Here is a 23,069-nt window from a genome sequence, read left to right on the forward strand (position 1 = left end):
ACAAATAATGGTGATGACTAAACTGTTCTCTTTTCACCTTCGTGACTTTCTAGACTTTGTACATTACAGTCCACCCCCTGAAAAAGCCACTCTTTTGTAAGAAGATTAACAGCCATCCTTTGCCACTTTTATTTTTATCTTTGAAAGAGGAGGAATAATCACCTAGTTCTGAAACATCATGCGTGGGTAGAATTGAATTACCCAAATTGAAAACCTCCCTGCAAGCTAGAGGATGAAGAATCCCACCAGCGTATACACATAGGCTCTCCAGGGACTTTTTGATTATTTACCCCGTGAAATCCTTGAGATTTCATAATCTATCTTGTCTCATTTTCCCATTATGAAATGGAATTTTCAGCATCCCTTCTCTTGTCTGTTTCCAGATCACAGAATTGTGTGGTGCCAAGCGGGTTGGTTATTTTGGTCTGACACAGTTTTACGTTGCCCTGAAATTAATTGCTGCGGCACAGTCTGGCCTCCCTGTGCGGATAGAGAGTATTAAATGTGGTAAGTATCTCCCATTTATACATTCTGTCATCCATGACAGTTTTTTTTTTTTTTTTTTTTTAACGAGAACCATTTTTGTCATAAAAAAGAGACCTGGGTTTAAGGCCTGTTCTGTAAGCGTTTGTGGAATTTTTTGTGTCTTCTTCCATCTCTTCTATAAAATAAGACTTACCAGGTGTCTTAGTTTTCTTTTTTTTAATGAGAAAAAATTCAGAGAGTGACCTGAGCGAGTCTTTTATCTGACTTGCCATTAAAAACAGATTTTGTTCTTTAGCTGAGAAAGATTGGGACAAGGGTTCTAGAACCTGTGGCAAAATAGTAAGACTCAGTTTAATTTTCCACTTGAGGAATCTATTGTTTAAGGTTCTATGAGGGACAAGGAACTGAGTAACGAGGAGAGTTTGAGTGGCACTGCCCCTTCTCTCTCTCTTCTGTTCTTGCCAGGCATGTCAAGTATGATTATCTTTTAATCTCTCAATTCCCAAAGCCCTATTAAGTACTTGGGGGCTATTTTTCGTAATGAATTTATCTTCTCAGAGTTTTTATTTATCATTTTCTTATCTTGCTATTCCTGCCCCAAACCCACCACATACTTGAGCACTTTTCATGACTTAAACCAAAAGCAAAGCCCCAAGCTCTTAGCATCATTTGCCCTGCTTCAGTACTGGTTTTTACCAAGCTGTTTAAAGAACATGATTATTCAGTGGATGTGCTGAGGTCTTTTGTTAGTTCACTGTGATATGAATTACTTTCCTGTGTCTACACAGCTATGCAGGAACTTTGCCTTTTTCCTCATTTTGAGATAAAAATCACCCAACTATTCCTATCTGTTCTGTGAAGTCCCTGGTGGATCTTTGTGTGGGCTCAGGATTTATGGTTAGTCCATGGTAACCTTGTAGCTCCAAATAGCAGAGAAGATTCTGGTAAATTGACTATAGAAAACAAAGCTTTTTTACACTAACCATCAGGAAGCTGCAATCATCCTGCTAATCTTTATTAAAGGCTTAGTGTGTGCCAGACACTATATCATTTAGTCCTCATGACATTTACCTAAACTAGATAATTGTGTCAATTTGAATTGCTTAGAATAAGCTGTGATAACAAGTACCGCTGAAATGTCAGTGCCTTAATGGAACAAAGGCTTGCATACTGCTTTGCAGTGGGTCAGGGTGACCCTCCAGGGCAGCTGCCCTCCATGTGTTGGCTCTGTGATCCTGGCAGCTTTATCCTGTGGCACCTCCAACACAGCACCTGTTCCTGTAATTGCCACAACAGAGGAATAGTTTCTCAGCCTACCAGTTAAATGCTTTGGCCTGGATGTGACTCAGGTTACTGCTGCTCACAGTGTATTGGCCAGAACTTGGCACATGGTTCTACTGACATGCAGAGCAGGCTTTGGGGGATGTAGTTCCCTCATGTGCCTGCAAGTAGAGGAGACTGGATGTGGGTGAATTCTGAAAGTCTCTATCCTGGTGCTGTTATTATCCACATTTTACAGATGTGAAAATGGAAGTGTAGGGGAATTAAGCAACTTGCCTAAGGATGTTAGGTTCTAACCAGCTCCAGCCAGGATCTCAGCCTCCATTTCCCAGGCTTTTTATTGTTATGCATAGTAGCCTCTTCTGGATGATTTTTTCTGTTTAGTAAGGTCCTGATTCTAATCTGTAAATCTGGAATGTTTCCTGAACAGGAAAAAAAAAAACAAAAACCTGACCCCCAAAGCATCCCTCAGTATTATATAATTTGGTTCCTTGAAATAGATTTCTTGATGGAGTGTAATTTCAGTGGCTGGTTTGGTGTCTGTTGGTCAGTGTTTGCTGTGATCTGTTCAGAGTTATAGCTCACTGAATTTTGATTTGTGGTAGGCACTGAAAGTTTTCATTCCATTATAAATGATCATTAATCTTTATTATAGTATCTCCCAACTTCATCTTCTGGAAGAGTTCAGAGCTTCTTTGTCGTATAAAAGAATAAACTTCTGACACCGTTGTTGCTTGTATTTGGTTAGACTGAAATCTTTTACCTGATCTGTGCTTAGATCTATAGCTTAATTTCCTGGGGATGGGGGAGGGGGTGTAAGGGGTGGATTGTCTAAATTATCACTTGTATAAGGGATTAACCCTTTTCCCAAATATGAGGCTTTCTCCATTTTACAAATCCTGATGCTGCTTTTTACCACTGAGGGTTTAAGTATTCAGTTCAGTTCAGTTCAGTTCAGTCACTCAGTTGTATCCGACTCTTTGTAACCCCATGAATCGCAGCATGTCAGGTCTCCCTGTCCATCACCATCTCCCGGAGTTCACTCAAACTCACGTCCATTGAGTCGGTGATGCCATCCAGCCATCTCATCCTCTGTTGTCCCCTTCTCCTCCTGCCCCCAATCCCTCCCAGCATCACAGTCTTTTCCAATGAGTCAGCTCTTCGCATGAGGTGGCCAAAGTACTGGAGTTTCAGCTTTAGCATCATTCTTTCCAAAGAACATCCAGGGCTGATCTCCTTCAGAATGGACTGGTTGGATCTTTTTGCAGTCCAAGGGACTCTCAAGAGTCTTCTCCAACACCACAGTTCAAAAGCATCAATTCTTCGGCACTTGGCTTTCTTCACAGTCCAACTCTCACATCCATACATGACCACAGGAAAAACCATAGCCTTGACTAGATGGGCCTTTGTTGGAAAAGTAATGTCTCTGCTTTTCAATATGCTATCTAGGTTGGACATAACCTTCCTTCCAAGGAGTAAGCATCTTTTAATTTTATGGCTGCAGTCACCATCTGCAGTGATTTTGGAGCCCCCAAAAATAAAGTCTGACACTGTTTCCACTGTTTTCCCATCTATTTGCCATGAAGTGATGGGACCAGATGCCATGATCTTCGTTTTCTGAATGTTGAGCTTTAAGCAAACTTTTTCACTCTCCTCTTTCATTTTCATCAAGAGGCTTTTTAGTTCATCTTCACTTTCTGCCATAAGGGTGGTGTCATCTGCATATCTGAGGTTACTGATATTTCTCCTGGCAATCTTGATTCCAGCTTGTGTTTCTTCCAGTCCAGCGTTTCTCATGATGTACTCTGCATAGAAGTTAAATAAGCAGGGTGACAGTATACTGCCTTGATGTACTCCTTTTCCTATTTGGAACCAGTCTGTTGTTCCATGTCCAGTTCTAACTGTTGCTTCCTGACCTGCATATAGGTTTCTCAAGAGGCAGGTCAGGTGGTCTGGTATTCCCATCTCTTTCAGAATTTTCCACAGTTTATTGTGATCCACACAATTCTGGATTTTATTCCTTCATTTAAAGGTTTTTAAAATAAGTTACTTGCAATCAGCGCATGTTGAGTAAGGATGAGTGCAAGACTGGGCCAAACTTTGAGCTGCTATTTAGCATTTTCCAATTTTTTGCTTGAAATCGATTAGCTTAGTGTTTGATGACACACACCTTGAAGGTGAAAGAGAATGCCCTCTGAGAGCCTAATCTGAAAGACCTATCACACAGGGAGTTGTGGGTCCTTTCAGTCCTTCTTCTGTAAGAGTCATTGAGTGGCATGTGCCTGTGTGTATGTGTGCCTTTAACCCCTAGTCTTTCCCATTTTGCTAAATACCTCTACCATATGCAGTTGCTTAAGCCAGGAACTTAGAAGACGTTCTTGATTTCCTCCTTTCCCTCCCTCACAATATAATCCATCAGAAGTCCTGCCAATATGGGTGAATTCTATGAAAAATTTAGAGAAGAGCTAACACCTATCCTATTCAAACTCTTCCAGAAAATTGCAGAGGAAGGCAAACTCCCAAACTCATTCTATGAGGCTACCATCACCCCGATACCAAAACCAGACAAAGATACCACAAAAGAAGAAAACTACAGGGCAATATCACTGATAAACATAGGTGCAAAAATTCTCAACAAAATTCTAGCAAACAGAATCCAACAACATATTAAAAGGATCATACATCATGACGAAGTGGGCTTTATTCCAGGGATGCAAGGATTCTTCAGTATTCACACATCAATCAATATGATATACCATATTATCAAATTGATAGATAAAAACCACCTGATTATCTCATTAGATACAGAGAAAGCCTTTGACAAAATTCAACACCCATTTATGATAAAAACTCTGTAGAAAGCAGGCCTAGAAGGAACATACCTCAACGTAATAAAAGCCATATCTGACAAACCCACAGCAAACATTATCCTCAATAGCGAAAAATTGAAAGTATTTCCACTAAAATCAGGAATAAGACAAGGGTGCCTACTCTCACCACTACTATTCAACATAGTTTTGGAAGTCCTAGCCACAGCAATCAGAGAATAAAAAGAAATAAAAGGAATCCAAATTAAAACTCTCACTGTAGATGACATGATCTTCTACATAGAGAACCCTAAAGATACCACCAGAAAATTACTAGAGCTAATCCATGAATATAGTAAAGTTGCAGGATAAAAATTAATACACAGAAATCCCTTGCATTCCTATACACTAGCAATGAAAAAACAGAGAAATTAAGGAAACAATCCCATTCACCATTGCAACAAAAAGAATAAAATACTTATAAATAAATTTACCTAAAGAAACAAAAGACCTAATACATAGAAAACTATAAAACACTGATGAAAGAAATCAAAGAATACAGAGATAGATGCAGAAATATACCACGTTCATGGATCAGAAGGATCAATATAGTGAAATGAGTATACTACCCAAAGCAATCTATAGATTCAATGCAGTCCCTATCAAGCTACCAACAGTTTTTTTCAAAGAACTAGAACAAATAATTTCACAATTTGTATGGAAATACAAAAAAACCTCGAATAGCCAAAGCAATCTTGAGAAAGAAGAATGGACCTGGAGGAATCAACCTTCCTGACTTCAGACTATACTACAAAGCTACAGTCATCAAGACAGTATGGTACTGGCACAAAGACAGAAATGTAGATCGATGAAAGAAAATAGAAAGCCCAGAGATAAATCCACACACCTATGGACACCTTATCTTTGACAAAGAAGGCAAAAATATACAATGGAGAAAAGACAGTCTCTTTAACAAGTGGTCCTGGGGAAAAGTGGTTAGGCACATGTAAAAGAATGGAACTAGAATGCTTTCTAACACCATACACAAAAATAAACTAAAAAATGGATTAAAGATCTAAATGTAAAATCAGAAATTATAAAACTCTTAGAGGAAAACTTAGACAAAATACTCTCTGACATAGATCACAGCAGGATCCTCTATGACCCACCTCCCAGAGTAATGGAAGTAAAAACAAAAATAAACAAATGGGACCTAATTAAGCTTAAAAGCTTTTGCACAAGGAAGAAAACTATAAGCAAGGTGAAAAGGCAGCCTTCAGAATGGGAGAAAATAATAGTAAATAAAACAACTGACAAATAATTAATCTCCAAAATATACAAGCAGCTCATGCAGCTCAATACCCAAAAAAACCCCCCAAACAACCCAAGCAAAAATGGGCCAAAGAACTAAACAGACATTTCTCCAAAGAAGACATACAGATGGCTAATAAACACATGAAAAAATGCTCAACATCACTCATTATTAGAGAAATGCAAATCAAAACCACAATAAGGTATCATCTCATGCTGGTCAGAATGGCCGTCATCAAGAAGTCTACAGACAGTAAATGCTGGAGAGAGTGTGGAGAAAAGGGAACCCTCTTACACTGTTGGTGGGAATGCAAACTGGCACAGCCACTATGGAGAACAGTGTGGACATTCCTGAAAAACTGGAAATAGAACTGGCATACAACCCAGCAATCCCACTGCTGGGCATACACACCGAGGAAACCAGAATTGAAAGAGACACATGTACCTCAGTGTTCATTGTGGCACTGTTTACAATGGCTAGGACATGGAAGCAACCTAGATGTCCATTGGCAGAAAATGTACCACAACTTTCTGATCCAGGAAGTGGGATGATTGAGAGAATAGCATTGAAATGTGTATTACCATATGTAAAATAGATGACCAGTGCAAGTTCAATGAGTGAAGCAGGACATCCAAAGCCTGTGCTCTGGGGCAACCTGGAGGGATGGAGTGGGGAGGGATGGAGTGGGGAGGGAGGTGGGAGGGGGGTTCGGGAGGGGGGTTCACGATGGGGGCACACATGTGCACCTGTGGCTGTTTCATGTCAATGTATGGCAAAAACCATCACGATATGTAAAGTAATTATCCTCCAATTAAAATAATTAATTTTTTTAAAAAGTTCTGCCAATCTCATTGCTTGTTTCCTGCATCTTTCTACCTCTGCTAAATGAGGCCACCTGCAGCCACTTTCGTGAGTGCCACAATGGTTTTGTCATTAGTTTCTTGGACTTTTCTCTTTTCTACTCCAGTCTCTTTCCCCACGTAGCACTAAAAGTAGCTTTTTCAAAATAGATTATTTTATATAGCTCCTTGAAACTCTCCCTGTGTTTGCTTATTGTACATAGCACAAAGTTCGAAGTCCCTACAGTTATCTGTAAGGCCTTACATAATCTAGTCTCTGCCTACTACCCCTCCTCATTTCAAATATCTTTTCTTTCTTGTAATCTGTCCCCCAGCCTTACTGGTTGTGTATCCATTTCTGGGCCACCTCTTTCCTACTGCAGGAAAGAGCATGTTATGTCAAGATCTTGGGTTGCTAGTGGTCTGTTCTCCATCCTCTCCTTCCAGGGCTGCATCTCCTCCTCACCCTTTAGGGTTCCAAGGCTGTCCCTGACACCCTATCTAAAGTATGTCCTGTCAAATTAATTCATTAACAAAGGAACCAGCATATAGTAGAGCTGGTTCAAGAAAATGTAGGAAAGTCAGAAGTATTTATAGTCACGGAAAGAAAGAATGCTGGAATAAGCTTGCTAAATTACGTACAAAATTGATTAATGCCCTACAGAAAAATAAAACTGTAACTGGGTTATTATACTCTTTTGTAAGATAAAATTCATTTGCACTGCTATCAGAAAAGAAGTGTTTGTTATCCAACAAATTTTCCACAAGTTAATATCACCCTTTCAGAATTGTAAAATGCTTCATCAAGAGTAAATAGTAACTTAAAAGCATTCATCCCTAGGGAATTAGGTAATCCTTGGATGGGCCTATTAGTGCTGGATAATGTGACAGTCCCCTCCTTGCTTAATTCTCTCACTGCCTGCTCCTTCATAGCTCTTTTGTTAGGGTTTGTAAGTACTCCTTTACAGGTTTGAGTAATTTTTTGGCTATCTTCCTCAGCAGTCTGCACATCTAAGGGGAAGGGAGGAGCCTCTGGTAACCCCTGTACTGAGGGGCCTTGTTGGTGCTCAGGGCATGTTTGTTGAATGAATACATGAAGACCCAAATGCCTGGGCATGGGGAGTGTCTTAATCATCTGTCACTCTTTTTAACACAAACATTTGGAATTCACGTTCACCAGGAACTTCTGAGGATGCTTACAGAAGTCATCTCTCTTAGGCATTGGTTCCCAACCTTGTATGCACTTGAGAATCATCTGGATAACTTTAAATGCAAAATAAAAACTACAGGAACCTGGGACTACCTGCAGATATGTGGCTTTAGCACAAGGTTTTTCAGAGCACCCCAGGTGATTCTTCTGTGGAGCCAGGGTTGAGAGTGACTTCTAAAGACAGTCAAGTGGAGTATCTTCAAGAGCTTTGCTTAAGCTCTGAGTACAGATTTGGTCACATTAGGGCCCAAACTGGAGAGAGGCAAGAGGCACCCAGGGTGTATAACTGTAGGGGATGTATAACTTTAGGGGTTCTAGCTCCCTGGACCCTGCAAGTGCTGACTCTGACTTTCCAGGGCCCTGAGAGGGAGTACCTCAAGTGCTAGCCCCAGGCTTTTCTCTAGCCTCACCCTAGTGGGAGCTGGGGTAATGCTGTTGGGAAAGCTAACTTAGGAGGGCAGAAGGTGGTACTGGGGTGAAGTTCAAGGCTGGCAGAGAGTTCCTGAGGAGGAAACCATGTGTGAACATTTGTGCTGGGAGCAAACCTTCCTGCCTTCCAAAGACAGGCCAATAGGAAGTGTGAGGACTGAGGGAAGGTGTAGCAGGGTCTAGAGTAGTGTTTTGAAACTTTATTGTGCCATGACCCCTTTGACAGTGTGAAACCTGTGAACCCCTTCTTGGAGCAATTTAAAAAAATTATTGGAATATAGTTGCTTTATAATGTTGTGTTAGTTTTTGCTGTGCAGGAAGGTGAATTAGTCATATATATATACGTATATCCTGGTGGCTCAGATGGTGAAGAATCTGCCTGCAATGTGGGAGACCTGGGTTTGATCCCTGGTTTGGGACGATCCCCTGGAGAAGGGAAAGGCTACCCACTCTGGTATTTGTGCCTGGAGAATCCCCACGCACAGAGAAGCCTGGTGGACTGCAGTCCATGGATCACAAAGAGTTGGACACGACGAGCGACTAAGCACACATACATATATCCAGTTTTTCAGATTTCCTTCCCATTTAGGTCACCACAGAGCACTGAGAGAGTTCCCTGTGCTATAGATTAGGCTCTCATTAGTTATCTATTTTAACATAGTTCAGTTCAGTTGCGTTCAGTCGCTCAGTTGTGTCTGACACTCTGTGACCCTATGGACTGCAGCATGCCAGGCCTCCCTGTCCATCGCCAACTCCCAGAGTTTACTTAAACTCATGTCCCTTGAGTTGGTGATGCCATCCAACTATCTCATCCTCTGTCGTCCCCTTCTTCTCCTGCCTTCAGTCTTTCCCAGCATCAGGGTCTTTTCCAGTGAGTCAGCTCTTCGCATCAGGTGGCTAAAGTATTGGAGTTTCAGCTTCAGCATCAGTCCTTCCAATGAACATTCAGGACTGATTTCCTTTAGAATGGACTGGCTGGATCTCCTTGCTGTCCAAGGGACTCTCAAGAATCTTCTCCAACACCACGGTTCAAAAGAATCAATTCTTCAGTGCTCAGCTTTCTTTATAGTCCAACTCTCACATTCATAAATGACTACTGGAAAAACCATAGCTTTGATTAGATGGACCTTTGTTGGCAAAGTAATGTCTCTGCTTTTGAATATGCTGTCTAGGTTGGTCATAACGTCTCTTCTAAGGAGTAAGTGTCTTTTAATTTCATGGCTGCACTCACCATCTGCAGTGGTTTTGGAGCCCGTCCAAAAAGTCTGTCCCTGTTTCCATTGTTTCCCCATCTATTTGCATGAAGTTATGGGACCAGATGCCATGATCATAGTTTTCTTAATGTTGAGCTTTAAGCCAACTTTTTCACTCTCCTCTTTCACTTTCATCTAAAGATTCTTTAGTTCTTCTTCACTTTCGATCGTAAAAGTGGTGTCATCTGCATATCTAAGGTTATTGATATTTCTCCTGGCAGTCTTGATTCCTGCTTGTGTTTCATCCAGTCCAGCATTTCTCATGATGTACTCTGCATAGAAGTTAAATAAGCAGGGTGACAATATACAGCCTTGGTGTACTCCTTTCCCTATTTGGAACCAGTCTGTTGTTCCACGTCCAGTTCTAACTGTTGCTTTCTGACCTGTGTACAGATTTCTCAAGAGGCAAGTCAGGTGGTCTAGTATTCCCATCTCTTTCAGAATTTTCCACAGTTTATTGTGCTCCACACAGTCAAAGGCTTTGGCATATTCAATAAAGCAGAAATAGATGATTTTCTGAAACTCTGTTGCTTTTTTCTTATGATCCAGTGGATATTGGCAATTTGATCTCTGGTTCCTCTGCCTTTTCCAAACCCAGCCTGAACCTCTGGAAGTTCATGGTTCACGTACTGTTGAAGCCTGGCTTGGAGAATTTTGACCATTACTTTACTAGTGTGTGAGATGAGTGCAATTATGTGGTAGTTTGAGCATTCTTTGGCATTGCCTTTCTTTGGGATTGGAATGAAAACCGACCTTTTCCAGTCCTGTGGCTACTGCTGAGTTTTCCAAATTTGTTGGCATATTGAGTGCAGCACTTTGACAGCATCATCTTTTAATATTTGAAATAGCTCAACTGGAATTCCATCACCTCCTTGTTTTTAGTGATGCTTCCTAAGGCCCACTTTACTTCGCATTCCAGGATGTCTGGCTCTAAGTTGGTGATTACACTATCGTGATTATCTGGGTCATGAAGATCTTTTTTGTATAGTTCTTCTGTGTATTCTTGCCACCTCTTCTTAATGTCTTCTGCTTCTGTTAGGTCCATACTATTGCTGTTCTTCATTGTGCCCATCTTTGCATGAAATGTTCTGTTGGTATCTCTAATTTTCTTGAAGAGATCTCTAGATTTTCCCTTTCTATTGTTTATCTCTATTTGTTTGGCTTGATTGCTGAGAAAGTCTGTCTTATCTCTCTTTGCTATTCTTTGAAACTCTGCATTCAAATGGTTCCTTTTCTCCTTTGCCTTTGGCTTCTTTTCTATTCACAGCTCTTTGTAAGGCCTCCTCAGACAACCATTTTACCTTTTTACTTTTCTTTTCCTTGGGGATGATCTTGGTCCCTGCCTCCTGTACAGTGTCACGAATCTCAATCCATAGTTCTTCAGGCACTCTGTCTATCAGATCTAATCCCTTGAATCTATATGTCACTTCCACTATATAATTGTAAGAGATTTGATTTAGGTCATACCTGAATGCTTTTTCAAATCCTGAAAGATGATGCTGTGAAAGTGCTGCACTCAATATGCCAGCAAATTTGGAAAACTCAGCAGTGGCCACAGTCCTGGAAAAGGTCAGTTTTCACTCCAATCCCAAAGAAAGGCAATGCCAAAGAATGCTCAAACTACTGCACAATTGTACTCATCTCACATGTTAGTAAAGTAATGCTCAAAATTCTTCAAGCCAGGCTTTAGCAATACATGAACCATGAATTTACAGATGTTCAAGCTAGTTTTAGAAAAGTCAGAGAAACCAAAGATCAAATTGCCAACATTCGCTGGATCATCGAAAAAGCAAGAGAGTTCCAGAAAAACATCTATTTCTGCTTTATTGACTATGCCAAAGCCTTTGACTGTGTGGATCACAATAAACTGTGGAAAATTCTGAAAGAGATGGGAATACCAGACCACCTGACCTGCCTCTTGAGAAACCTGTATGCAGGTCAGGAAGCAACAGTTAGAACTGGACATGAAACAACTGACTGGTTCCAAATAGGAAAAGGAGCACGTCAAGGCTGTATATTGTCACCCTGCTTATTTAACTTCTATGCAGAGTACATCATGAGAAACGCTGGGCTGGGAGAAACACAAGGTGGAATCAAGATTGCTGGGAGAAATATCAATAACCTCAGATATGCAGATGACACCACCCTTATGGCAGAAAGTGAAGGAACTAAAAAGCCTCTTGATGAAAGTCAAAGTGGAGAGTGAAAAAGTTGGCTTAAAGCTCAACATTCAGAAAAGGAAGATCATGGCATCTGGTCCCATCACTGCATGGCAAATAGATGGGGAAACAATGGAAACAGTGTCAGACTTTATTTTTTGGGGCTCCAAAATCACTGCAGATGGTGACTGCAGCCATGAAATTAAAAGACGCTTACTCCTTGGAAGAAAAGTTATGACCAACCTAGATAGCATATTGAAAAGCAGAGACATTACTTTTCCAACAAAGGCCCATCTAGTCAAGGCTATGGTTTTTCTAGTGGTCATGTATGGATATGAGAGTTGGACTGTGAAGAAAGCCGAGTGCCGAAGAATTGATGCTTTTGACTGTGGTGTTGGAGAAGACTGCTGAGAGTCCCTTGGACAGCAAGGAGATCCAGCCAGTCCATTCTGAAGGAGATCAGCCCTGGGAATTCTTTGGAAGGAATGATGCTAAAGGTAAAACTCCAGTACTTTGGCCACCTCATGCGAAGACTTGACTCATTGGAAAAGACTGTGATGCTGGGAGGGATTGGGAGCAGGAGGAGAAGGGGACAACAGAGGATGAGATGGCTGGATGGCATCACTGCCTCGATGGATGTGAATCTGAGTGAACTCTGGGAGTTGGTGATGGACAGGGAGGCCTGGCATGCTGTGATTCATGGGGTCACAAAGAGTAGGACATGACTAAGTGACTGAACTGAACTGAACTGAATGTTCTAGTGGTTTCTCCTACTTTCTTCAATCACGTCTGAATTTGGCAATAAGGAGTTCATGATCTGTGCCACAGTCAGCTCCTGGTCTTATTTTTGCTGACTGTATAGAACTTCTTCATCTTTGGCTGCAAAGAATATAATCAGTCTGATTTCAGTATTGGTCATGTGTGAGTCGGTGATGTCCATGTGTAGAGTCTTCTCTTGTGTTGTTGGAAGAGGGTGTTTTCTATGACCAGTGTGTTCTCTTGGCAAAACTCTGTTAGTCTTTGCCCTGCTTCATTCTGTACTCCAAAGCCAAATTTGCCTGTTACTCCAGGTATTTCTTGACCTCCTACTCTTGCATTCCAGCCCCCTATAATGAAAAGGACATCTTTTTTGGGTTTTAGTTCTAGAAGGTTTTGTAGGTCTTCATAGAACCGTTTAATTTAGTTTCTTCAGCATTACTGGTTGGGGCGTAGACATTATACATAGTAGGATATGTATGTCAATACCAATCTCACATTTCATCCCATCCCCATTTCCCCCTTGGTATCCATATGTTTGTTCTGTAAATCTGTGTCTCTATTTTGGAGTAATGTTTTAAATGTGTACAAAGTTGTAGGATTATAAAGGATAACAATTACAACTGACCCTTGAACTACTCGAGAGTTCCTTCAGTCACTAGAGCATGGCAGGCTCCCCTATCCTTCATTATCTCTTGTAGTTTGTTCAAATTCATGTCCATTGAGTCAGTGATGCTATCTAACCATGTCATCCTCTGCTGCCTACTTGTCCTCCTGCCCTCAATCTTTCCCAACATCAAAGTCTTTTTCCAGTGAGTTGGCTCTTTGCATCAGGTGACCAAAGTATTGGAGCTTCAGCTTTAGCCTCATTCTTTCCAGTGAATATTCAGGGTTGATTTCCTTTAGGACAGACTAGTTTGATCTCCTTGCAGTCCAAGGGACTCTCGAGAATCTTCTCTAACACCACAATTCGAAAGCATCATTTTGTTAATGCTCAGCCTTCTTTATGGTCCAATTCTCACATCCATACATGGCTATTGGAAAAACCATATTCGAAAGCATCAGTTCTTTGATGCTCAGCCTTCTTTATGGTCCAGTTCTCACATCCATACACGGCTATTGGAAAAACCATAGCTTTGACTATACGAACCTTTGTCAGCAAAGTTATGTTTCTGCTTTTTAATACACTGTCAGTGTTTTTCATACTGGAGCAGATGTCCAGTAGTAGCTGGTTTGTAGTGTTTTTGTGAGCATAAAATTGGGTAATCCTTTGGCCAGGCATCTAAACTGTGCTGTCTCATATGGTAGTCACTAGTCCTGTGAAACTGGCTATGGAGCATTTAAAATGTGTCTAGTGCCAGTGAGAAATTGAATTTTAATTAAATCAACAATTTAAATTACTTAAAATTTAAATTAAAAGCTCAAGTAATGTAAAATGTTTTTCCATTAAATGAAACTTTTTTGTTTTAGTAAGACTATGTTTTATTTTAAGCACTGTATTGTATAAGACAGGTGTCAGCAAACTTTTCCTGTAAAGGGGTAGGTAGTGTATATTTTAGGCTTTGTGAGCTATATGGCTTTTATTGCAAATATCCAGCTCTGCTCTTGAACTGGGAAAGCAGAATGTGTAAACAAAAGAGCATGGCTGTGTTCCAGTAAAACTTTATTTATGGATATTGAAATTTGTATTTCATAATTTTCACATCATGAATTATTTTTCTTTTGATGTTTTCCAAGCATTCAAAAATGTAAAACCTATTGTTTTTTAATGAAAATACTATTTTTAAAAACTGAAGTATACTTTGATGTATAGTATTATATAAGTTACAGGTGTATGATATAGTGATTCACACATAGGTTTTAAAGATTATACTCCATTTATACTTATAAAATATTGGCTATGTTCCTTGTGTTGTATAATACATGCTTGTAGCTTATTTTGTACATAGTTTATACTTATACTACTACTATATAGTACTCAAGAGCTATATGGAAATAGACAGCAGGTTGAATGTGGCTCATAGTTATATCTCAAGACTGATGAATTCATGTCTCTCAAAAGTAATTTATAAGACTGTGCACAGTAACTATGTTTATAATGACTCCAAACTGAAAACAACCCAAATGTTCATCACAGAGACTAGGTTTAAAAAATTTTAGTATATTCATAAAAGTGGATTACTCCATAGCAGTGAAAAAGAATGAACTATGTCTTTAGATGATTATGTTGTACATTGGATGATTATCACAAGGTGTTACCAGAAAAGCTAGGCACAAAGATTAATATTGTATGATTCCATTATGTGAAGTTCTATAGTGGCAAAGGTAATCTGTGGATTTAGAAATTAGAGTACATTGCTCAGTGGGAGAAGGGGAGGTGATTAACTAGAAAGCAGTTTGGGTGTTTGTTATGAGGTTATATATACATTTGTTAAAAGTCTTCAAATGAGGCTTCCTGGTAGCTCAGTGGCAAAGAATCTGCCTGCCAATGCAGGAGACACAGAATTGATCCGTGCCCTGGGAAGATCCCACATGCTGTCGAGCAACTAAGCCTATGCACCACAACTATTGAGCCTGTGCTCTAGAGTCTGGGAGCCACAACTGCTGAAGCCTGTGCTCCCTAGAATCTGTGCTCTGCAACAAGAGAATCCACTGCAATGAGAAACCCTTGATGCAACTAGAGAAAAGCCTGCAGCAATGAAGACCCAGCATGGCCAAAAATAAATAAATTTTTAAAAGTCTTCAAATTCTTAAGCTCTGTGTACATCATCATCATCCCTCCATACAAAATACTCCATACATAATTTAAGAATAAATCAATTATTTGTTGATTTTTAACATTATAGTATTTCTTAGTAAAATCTAGATCTCTGGCCATAGTGGTCCATATTGCGTCATAGCAACCATCAGCCAAACTGCCTTTCCAGTAGGGCAGCCAGTAGCCATACTACTGCAGCTCCTGAGTGCCTGAAATGTGGTGTATCTGAATTGAGGTCTGTGGTACAGGTAAGTACACATGGGGTTTAAAGCATTAGTCTGAAAAGAGAATGTAAACTGTTATATTAATTTTTATCTTGTTTACATGCTGTCATTGATAACATTGGATTAAAATTACTAAATTAATTTTACCTCTTTTTTTGCTTTTTTTTAAGTTGAAAAATTTTAGGTGTGACAGAACATACATAATATAAAATCATCTTAACCATTTTTAAGTATACAGTTCAGTAGTGTTAAGTATATCCACATTGTTATGCAACCAATCTGCCTACATTGCAAGGTGGAAACTCCACCCCCATTAAACAGCTCCCCAGTTCCCTTCCCTTCAGCCTCTGGCATCCACCGTTCTACCTTGTGTTTCCTTGAGTTTGACGATTGATCCGTCATGTAAGTGAAACCATGCAGTATTTGTATTTTTTCACTGGCTTCTTCACTTAACATTTTTTGTTGTTGTTAATGTAGCTACTATACAATTTACAATGATACATGTGACTGCGATTATATTTCTCGGTTCAGTTCAGTCACTCAGTCATGTCCAACTCTGTGACCCCCTGGACTGCAGCATGCCAGGCCTCCTTCTCCATCACCAACTCCCGGAGTTTACCCAAACTCATGTCCATTGAGTCGGTGATGCCATCCAACTATCTCATCCTCTGTTGTTCCTTTCTCCTCCCACCTTCAATCTTTCCCAGCATCAGGGTCTTTTGAGGACAGTGCACAGCAGCTGCCTCTTTGTAATTAATCTTTTATTACTGCATTTATGCTGCTTATGTTTTTTATAATGAATTGAGGAGATTGATGTATTTCTAATATTCATGACTCCATCAAACATGGGAAAACAAAGGATTTTTCCCTTAGAGGATCACATGTTTAAAAAAGCAGAGACATAATTTTCTTTGTGGAAGGGAAAAATAGTCATTTCTATTTAATATACAAAGCATTTCTGTGTTCAAAGAATACAACCTAAGACACCATTATGAGACAAATGATTGCTGTGCTCATTGTGTCCTTGGCCCCTGTCAGTATTTTATTTGAACTCTTAATTTGTTTCCTGTGTGCTAATTTAATTCAGTTTGGGAGAAAAGATTCTAACCAATTATTGCAGATAGATCTTCTCCTGTGATTACTTGACATATATCACTGGATAGTAGGTACTTTATTGATTAACTTTCTAATAAAGTATTGCTATTAAATTTGCTGTACATACGACTATGAAGCAACATTTAGACTGAACGTTGACAAACTAGTTTTGCTTTTCACTTTTAAAAAGCTTGTAGCATAAAAAAAATCTTGCACCACCTTAAGAAAAATAGCATCTTTATTAGTTTTCAATAATAGGAATATCATTATATATGGTTACAATTCTGTTAAGTAAAAGTTGTTTAAAGCCTTGTAAACAAAGAAAGTATGAGAGAAATTCAGCTGTATTTTGTCTTTTGCTGTCTGAGGGAGGGAGATTCTTTCCCAGGTGAACAATTCTGGAGAAATGCCATAGCCAGGGAAGGAGAATTTGTGATATGACAGTGTCCTAAAGGACAGCTGGGGGCCTTAGTGTAATAGTTGATATTCACCAACCCGGTTTGTGTTCCATTGTTCCTGGAGTTATATGTTAAATAGCAGTGAAACACTGGTCAGGGAGCTTACAAATGCTGAACTTTTCCTTTTTTTTTTTTTCTTCTTTTTTCAGATAGGGCTTGTAAGTAGCGTCATTCTCTTGTGGGCAGATTAGAGTACAAGTTATTTTATGTGATCTTGTTCAATTTTTTAAGATCCTTTTTGCAGACTGAGCTGTAATAAATACCTTTCTGAGAAGAGAATCGTAGGATTAGCTCATATTTGATTTACTGAGAATCTAGACTTTCTTTTCTCTTGCCTTCTTTCTTTTGAAGTCCAGTCCTGCCTTGAGTGCTGAAGAGCTGCCAAGGTTAGGAAATAATAAAATATTAAAAATGGTGACCATTGTCTCTTTAGGGGAAAGTCTTGGTTTAATTTTCCAGATTGGTTATTCTATTCATGTCTCTCGGGCTCTTGGCTGATTGATCACGCAGGGATTTGTCATATTGCCTACTTCTTTGAATTGAATGTGGACATAGCAACTAAAAATAAACATGATGTGGATATTAGAGAACCAGGGGCCTTCTTTGCCTGGGGAGCTGAGATACTCTTGCTGTTGCTAAGATGTTTTCTGGCTGTAACACAGCAGCAATCATTGGAAGTGCAGCTGTGTTTTTGGAAGAGCAAGCTAAGGGAAGGCAAAGGCACACTGATGAATATTATCCTAAACAATGAATCCAGATGCAAATCATTATGCCTAATCCAGAATATTGTACCCATTTTTGGTGTTCTTTGTGCTGTGTTATTGTGTGCGATTTGCTGTGCTGAGAACTTGAAGTGTGCCAAAGTATCATTTCTGTTTTCAGAATAGTTTTGTCAGAAATTTGAAAGGTAAGTAAATACACCAGACTGTTGCATTTCAGCTCTTTGTGATATTGAGTGTGGCTAATGGTTTTAACAGTAGAATTTGACTGAATGTTGGATTGATTGCTCTAACTTGATGCCATTTTCCTTATTCCATTACAAAAAGACAACTGGAGATTGTGTGTGAAAATTCCTTGAGCAATAACAGGATGAGAACGTGTTGTATCCAGTAAGTCTGCCCTGGGAATGAGGGGCCTTTCTATAGGGCAGCAGCACTGACTTGTGAAGAGCCAGCTCTGCCACAGATACACTGTGTCATCTTAGCTCCTTCTGGTCTGAGTCCACATCTGTAAAAGAAGGATAATGATCATCTTACTGTAGCGAGTTGTGAGGATTAAATAAGTTAATATTTGCAGATCTTAATATAATCTCTGGCATATAATAAATACTATATAAGTTTTCCCTGCTACTGTTGTTGCTTTATACTGATTTCTACAATGTCACATCCCTTTTCTTGGTGCCAAACTAAAGGCTGAAATGGGAGATCTGTCCAAAACCTGAATTTGTTCTAGAATGATTGGACAGCGTTTAAAAATGTTGAGCCAAGATACCTTGCTTAAACTGTAGCATTTTTCTATCATGACATTATTATAGGAGTCTTTATTGTGTTGAAATCAGATTTAATCTATATTTAGTGCTCTGGAATTTTTCCTCAAAAGTGACTCATCTTTTGGCCATTGAGTTCCCCTTTTTTCAGTTTTCAAATAAAGTCTCACTTGAGCTTCTTTGATTCTGCTCTTAAAGAACTGCCGCTGCCTCGCTTTATGATGTCAAAGACTGATGCTGAAATCCGGTTTGGGAACACGGCTGAGCTGCATGGAACTAAAGTTCAGATTCCGTATTTAATCACAGAAAAAAATACCTTCAAAAGAATCGACGATGAGGATAAACAGGTAAATAGTCTGGTCAGGCAAGTCTGTTTGCTTCTGACCATGAACCCTCACAGAGCAGTGCCTCATAGCTGCTGTCAAACTTCCAGTTCCTTGAATTGCACCATCTGGGATACAATTATAGGCTTGGAGTGTGCCTATAAAGTTTCCTTGTAGCTAGAAGGAGAGGCTGATGCATAGCAATTACCAAGAGCCATCTATGGGCCATTTAGAGCCTACTTTAATGTAGAATTGTGTCTCAAGTAAGGCTACTGCTTTAACACACTTATTTGATTTATCTAACCACCATTTCCAAATGGGTTCTTTGAAATGTAACCTCTAGGAGTTTTTAATAAGTGCTTTCTTCTAAAATATCTGGTTTCTCTGGTTAAATGTGGTTGGAGAATGCTGTTTCATGCCTTATTCTTGGGGGAAAGGCTAAATACTCTTGTCTTAGACATTCACGGTGCATATTAGCACAGTAAAGGCCCTGACAAGTCCTGCAATAAAGAGACCTGGAGATTGGCATGTACTAAACTTATTTCACCAGGGAATCCCTTCTTGGGGGGCATATTTGGAGGGCCATCTTGGGAAATGCTGCCTTTACATGTACAGGTCAGGAACAAGAATGGGTGTACAGGCTTTTAAAATTAGACCACTAATTACAATAGTCAGATAGTAATGAGTAGAGAGAAAAGTGTAAAATTCCAGATGAGTGAGTCTGTCAATAAGAGGTAAAATAGACTTACACATTAGTGAGCACTCAGGGCATCAAGGTACTTGCAGTGAAGATACTGAATTATGCAGAAAAGTCAAATCATATTCAATGTAGTACCTTCTATATGGAAAAGAAATTTGTCATGTTTTAGAAAGACCAATAAAAATATTTTTCAAATGCAGTGACTATTAAAGGATTAAGTTGGAAAATGAATGTATATGGTTCACCCTAATAATGCTGGATATTTGAAGTATTGTTGCAGAAATGTCATATTTAAGTGACATATAGCATGTTCTGTTGTATAATGTCCTAATTCTCATACATTTTAAACTAGTTCTTCAGAGATTTATATAAAAAGGAGTACAGGCATACTTTGGCGACAGTGCAGGTTCAGTTTCAGACCACGGCAGTAGTCACACAAGTTTTTGGTTTCCTAGTGCTTACAAATGGAGGAGGAAATGGCAACCCACTCCCGTATTCTTGCCTGGAGAATCCCAGGGACGGGGGAGCCTGGTGGGCTACCATCTATGGGGTCGCACAGAGTCGGACATGACTGAAGTGACTTAGCAGCAGCAGCAGTGCTTACAAAAGTTAGATTTACACTATACTGTAGTTTACTAAGGACTTCCCTGGTGGCTCAGATGGTAAAGCGTCTTGCTTACAATGTGGGAGACCTGGGTTCAGTCCCTGGATCAGGAAGATCTTCTGGAGAAGGAAATGGCACCCCACTCCAGTACTCTTGCCTGGAAAATCCCATGGACAGAGGAGCATGGTCTACTAAATGTGCAATAGCATTGTGGCTAAAAAACTGTAATGTTTATATCTTATTTTAAAAAATGCTTTATTGCTAAAAATTGCTAACTTACCATCTTAGCAAGTAGTAGTAACATTAAACCTCACTGATTATACATTGCCATAAAAATATGATAATAATGAAAATGTTTGAAATATTGTTAAGAATTGTCAGAATGTGACACAGAGACATGAAGTGAGCAAATACTATTGGAAAAGCGGTGCTGGTAGACTTGCTTGATGCAGGGTTGCCATAAACTTTGTTTTTCAAAAAAAGTAGTAGCTGTGAAGTGCAATGAAATGAGGTATGCCTATATCAGAATCTTCAGCCAGTACTCTTTGGCATGTTTTCCCACCAGCGTTTGGAGAGGAATGAGGGCCCACTATCCCAGGATGATTGATGCTCTGGGAATTTTTCAGGCTCATCCCCTGGCTGTGTCACTGAGGACACATCCTTTCACTTCAGTCTGGATTTATGCTAGGCCCACCCAGTCTGTGGCTGTGAACTTATAATTCAAAGCAAATATTCTTTTACTTGAAAAAGAGTACTTGATTGATATCTCAGATTGAATTACTATTATTATTATTATTTTTTACTAAGAACACATATATAGTCTCTATGCTGATAAAAAGTATGGTTTCCTTGTTACCAGTCTATTAGTAGCATTAAAAAAAGAGAGGAAACCCAGTAGCCGAGTAATAGTAAAAAGCCAAGTAATAGTAGCTTGTCTCGCCTGTGGTCCTACATAAAGTTCACATTCGAATTGAGATTTGTACTTTATTAAGGTGCCATCCTAGTGTTTAGGAGTAGGCTAGTTGGAGTTTACCCATAATGAATTGTTTTGGAATTTCTCAGTATAAAAAAAGTTGACATTTTACTTTGACTAGTCAGCTCCAAGAATATTTAGCATTACCATTTAAAATATTTAAAAAATATCCACATTGTTGGAAAACTTGATAAGTGTAGATCCAGGGAATAAGAGCTTTTATTAATGAATGAAAATTGAATCTATTCACAAAGAGATCAAAATTGTAGAGTTTGAATGTTATTTCATGTGATCAGTTGTCTTTTGTTTTCCCAAGGATAGTATTATTGGAGTAACTGGAAGTGTGTCAGGCTTGTTTTAGTAATTTAGGTAACTGAATTCTGGTGAGACTGTTCTCTGGGAGACTTTTGAATCCTCAGACAGTGCTTTTTAACCAAGCTGCGTTTTTGAGAAAGCATCTTCATTTGTTAAAGCAGTCATTATACTTCATAACTGCAGCTCAGAGCACCAGGCTTCTTGAGTGATTCCCTCTGAACTCTACTCTGGTTCTTTGAAGCAGGAAACGCAGTCTCCCTCGATGTCACCTCTTGCCTCCCCTCCTTCTTCCCCGCCTCATTACCAGAGGGTGCCCTTGAGCCATGGCTACAGCAAACTGCGGAGCAGCACGGAGCAGATGCATTCAGGTAAGAGGCCAGCTGTCCCAGGCAGTGTCTTAGAGACACTTTGCTCTATCAGTCAGCAATGTGACCAGTTTCTGAGTCTCCTGACTTATCTCCGGCTCTGTAAACCAGACTCAATTTAATTTTATACTCTCAAGCAAGGTTTAAAAAAAAACACAAAATGAAATCTATATTAGTAATGCCTTGTTTTCTGTCCTACAAACTAGTTTATCTTTAGACTTGTAGATAATGATTTAGATGATTTAATCCTTCATTTACAAATTTCATTACACAGGAACATCACACATGAAGAATTTGTATTGTTTTGGAATTCTTATTCCTTTCTGCAAACATACCAAACATATTTATATGATACCTGCTCTCATGAAACTACTTAAAAAATAGAATTCTGCAGAAGAATTGATTCAACCTTTAAAGACTGAGCACATAAGTGAAAATATTTAGCTCTTGTGCTTGAGAATAAAAATAATAAGAGAAATGCCAGGGGAAGCGTTGTGTTGAGGTGTGTGAAGTACCCAATTGTGCCCTTGCTTGCTTGCTCACATTTGTGTTACGTTGGCTATGTTAGTGGTAAAATATGTTAGTTGGTTCTGAGAATGACTTATACAGTTGGCTGCCTAGGCTGCAGTGCTTAAAGCTCCACAAATTCACTGCAGCATCTTGTCCTTGTGGAGTTCAGGCTCCTAGCTGAAGATATGACCTTTATAGGTATTCTAGAATTGGATATCTGTAACCCCCCACTCTTTTTATTCTGTGAGCTGTAACTGAAAATGACCCAGTTTCTGCAGGTTTTTGCTGCATTGAAAATAGTGATGACTTCTAGAGGGACACAGATAAAAGTGTGCTAGACTGAACTAAAGAGAGGCTATAATCTTGCTGAAAGAAGCAGGTATGGCATAATGAGAAAATCTTTTTTTCTTTAATTTTTCTTTCTTTTTTATTTTTGGCTGTGCTGGGTCTTTGTTGCTTTGCACAGACTTTCTCTAGTTGCAGCAAGTGGGAACTACTCTTTGTTGTGGTACTTGGGCTTCGCATTGTGGTGGCTTCTCTTGTGGAGTACAGGGTCTAGGCACATGAGCTTCAGTAGTTGCAGCTCTCAGGCTCAGTAGTTGTGGCTGATGGGCTTAGTTGCCCTATGGCATGTGGAATCTTCCTGGACCAGGGATCAAACACATATCCCCTGCATTAGCAGGCAGATTCCTATCCACTGTGTCACCAGGGAAGTCCTGGGAAAAT

At 39.5% G+C, this 23,069-nt stretch overlaps 1 protein-coding gene across 2 annotated transcripts in view; it reads left to right on the top strand.

Moving 5' to 3' along the window:
* REPS2 (RALBP1 associated Eps domain containing 2) overlaps nucleotides 1–23,069 on the top strand; it is a 251,389-nt gene that overhangs the window by 61,940 nt on the left and 166,380 nt on the right. The window contains exons 2-4 of one of the 2 annotated variants that reach the window (XM_070291379.1): nucleotides 384–507; nucleotides 18,752–18,900; nucleotides 21,713–21,836. In XM_070291379.1, the coding sequence (XP_070147480.1) occupies nucleotides 384–507; nucleotides 18,752–18,900; nucleotides 21,713–21,836 (397 nt within the window). Of the gene's footprint in view, nucleotides 1–383; nucleotides 508–18,751; nucleotides 18,901–21,709; nucleotides 21,837–23,069 lie in introns of both variants that reach the window. The other variant, XM_070291380.1, reaches the window with a different exon arrangement.

The sequence above is a fragment of the Ovis canadensis genome, chromosome X, assembly GCF_042477335.2.
Source record: "Ovis canadensis isolate MfBH-ARS-UI-01 breed Bighorn chromosome X, ARS-UI_OviCan_v2, whole genome shotgun sequence".
Taxonomy (NCBI): Eukaryota; Metazoa; Chordata; class Mammalia; order Artiodactyla; family Bovidae; genus Ovis; species Ovis canadensis.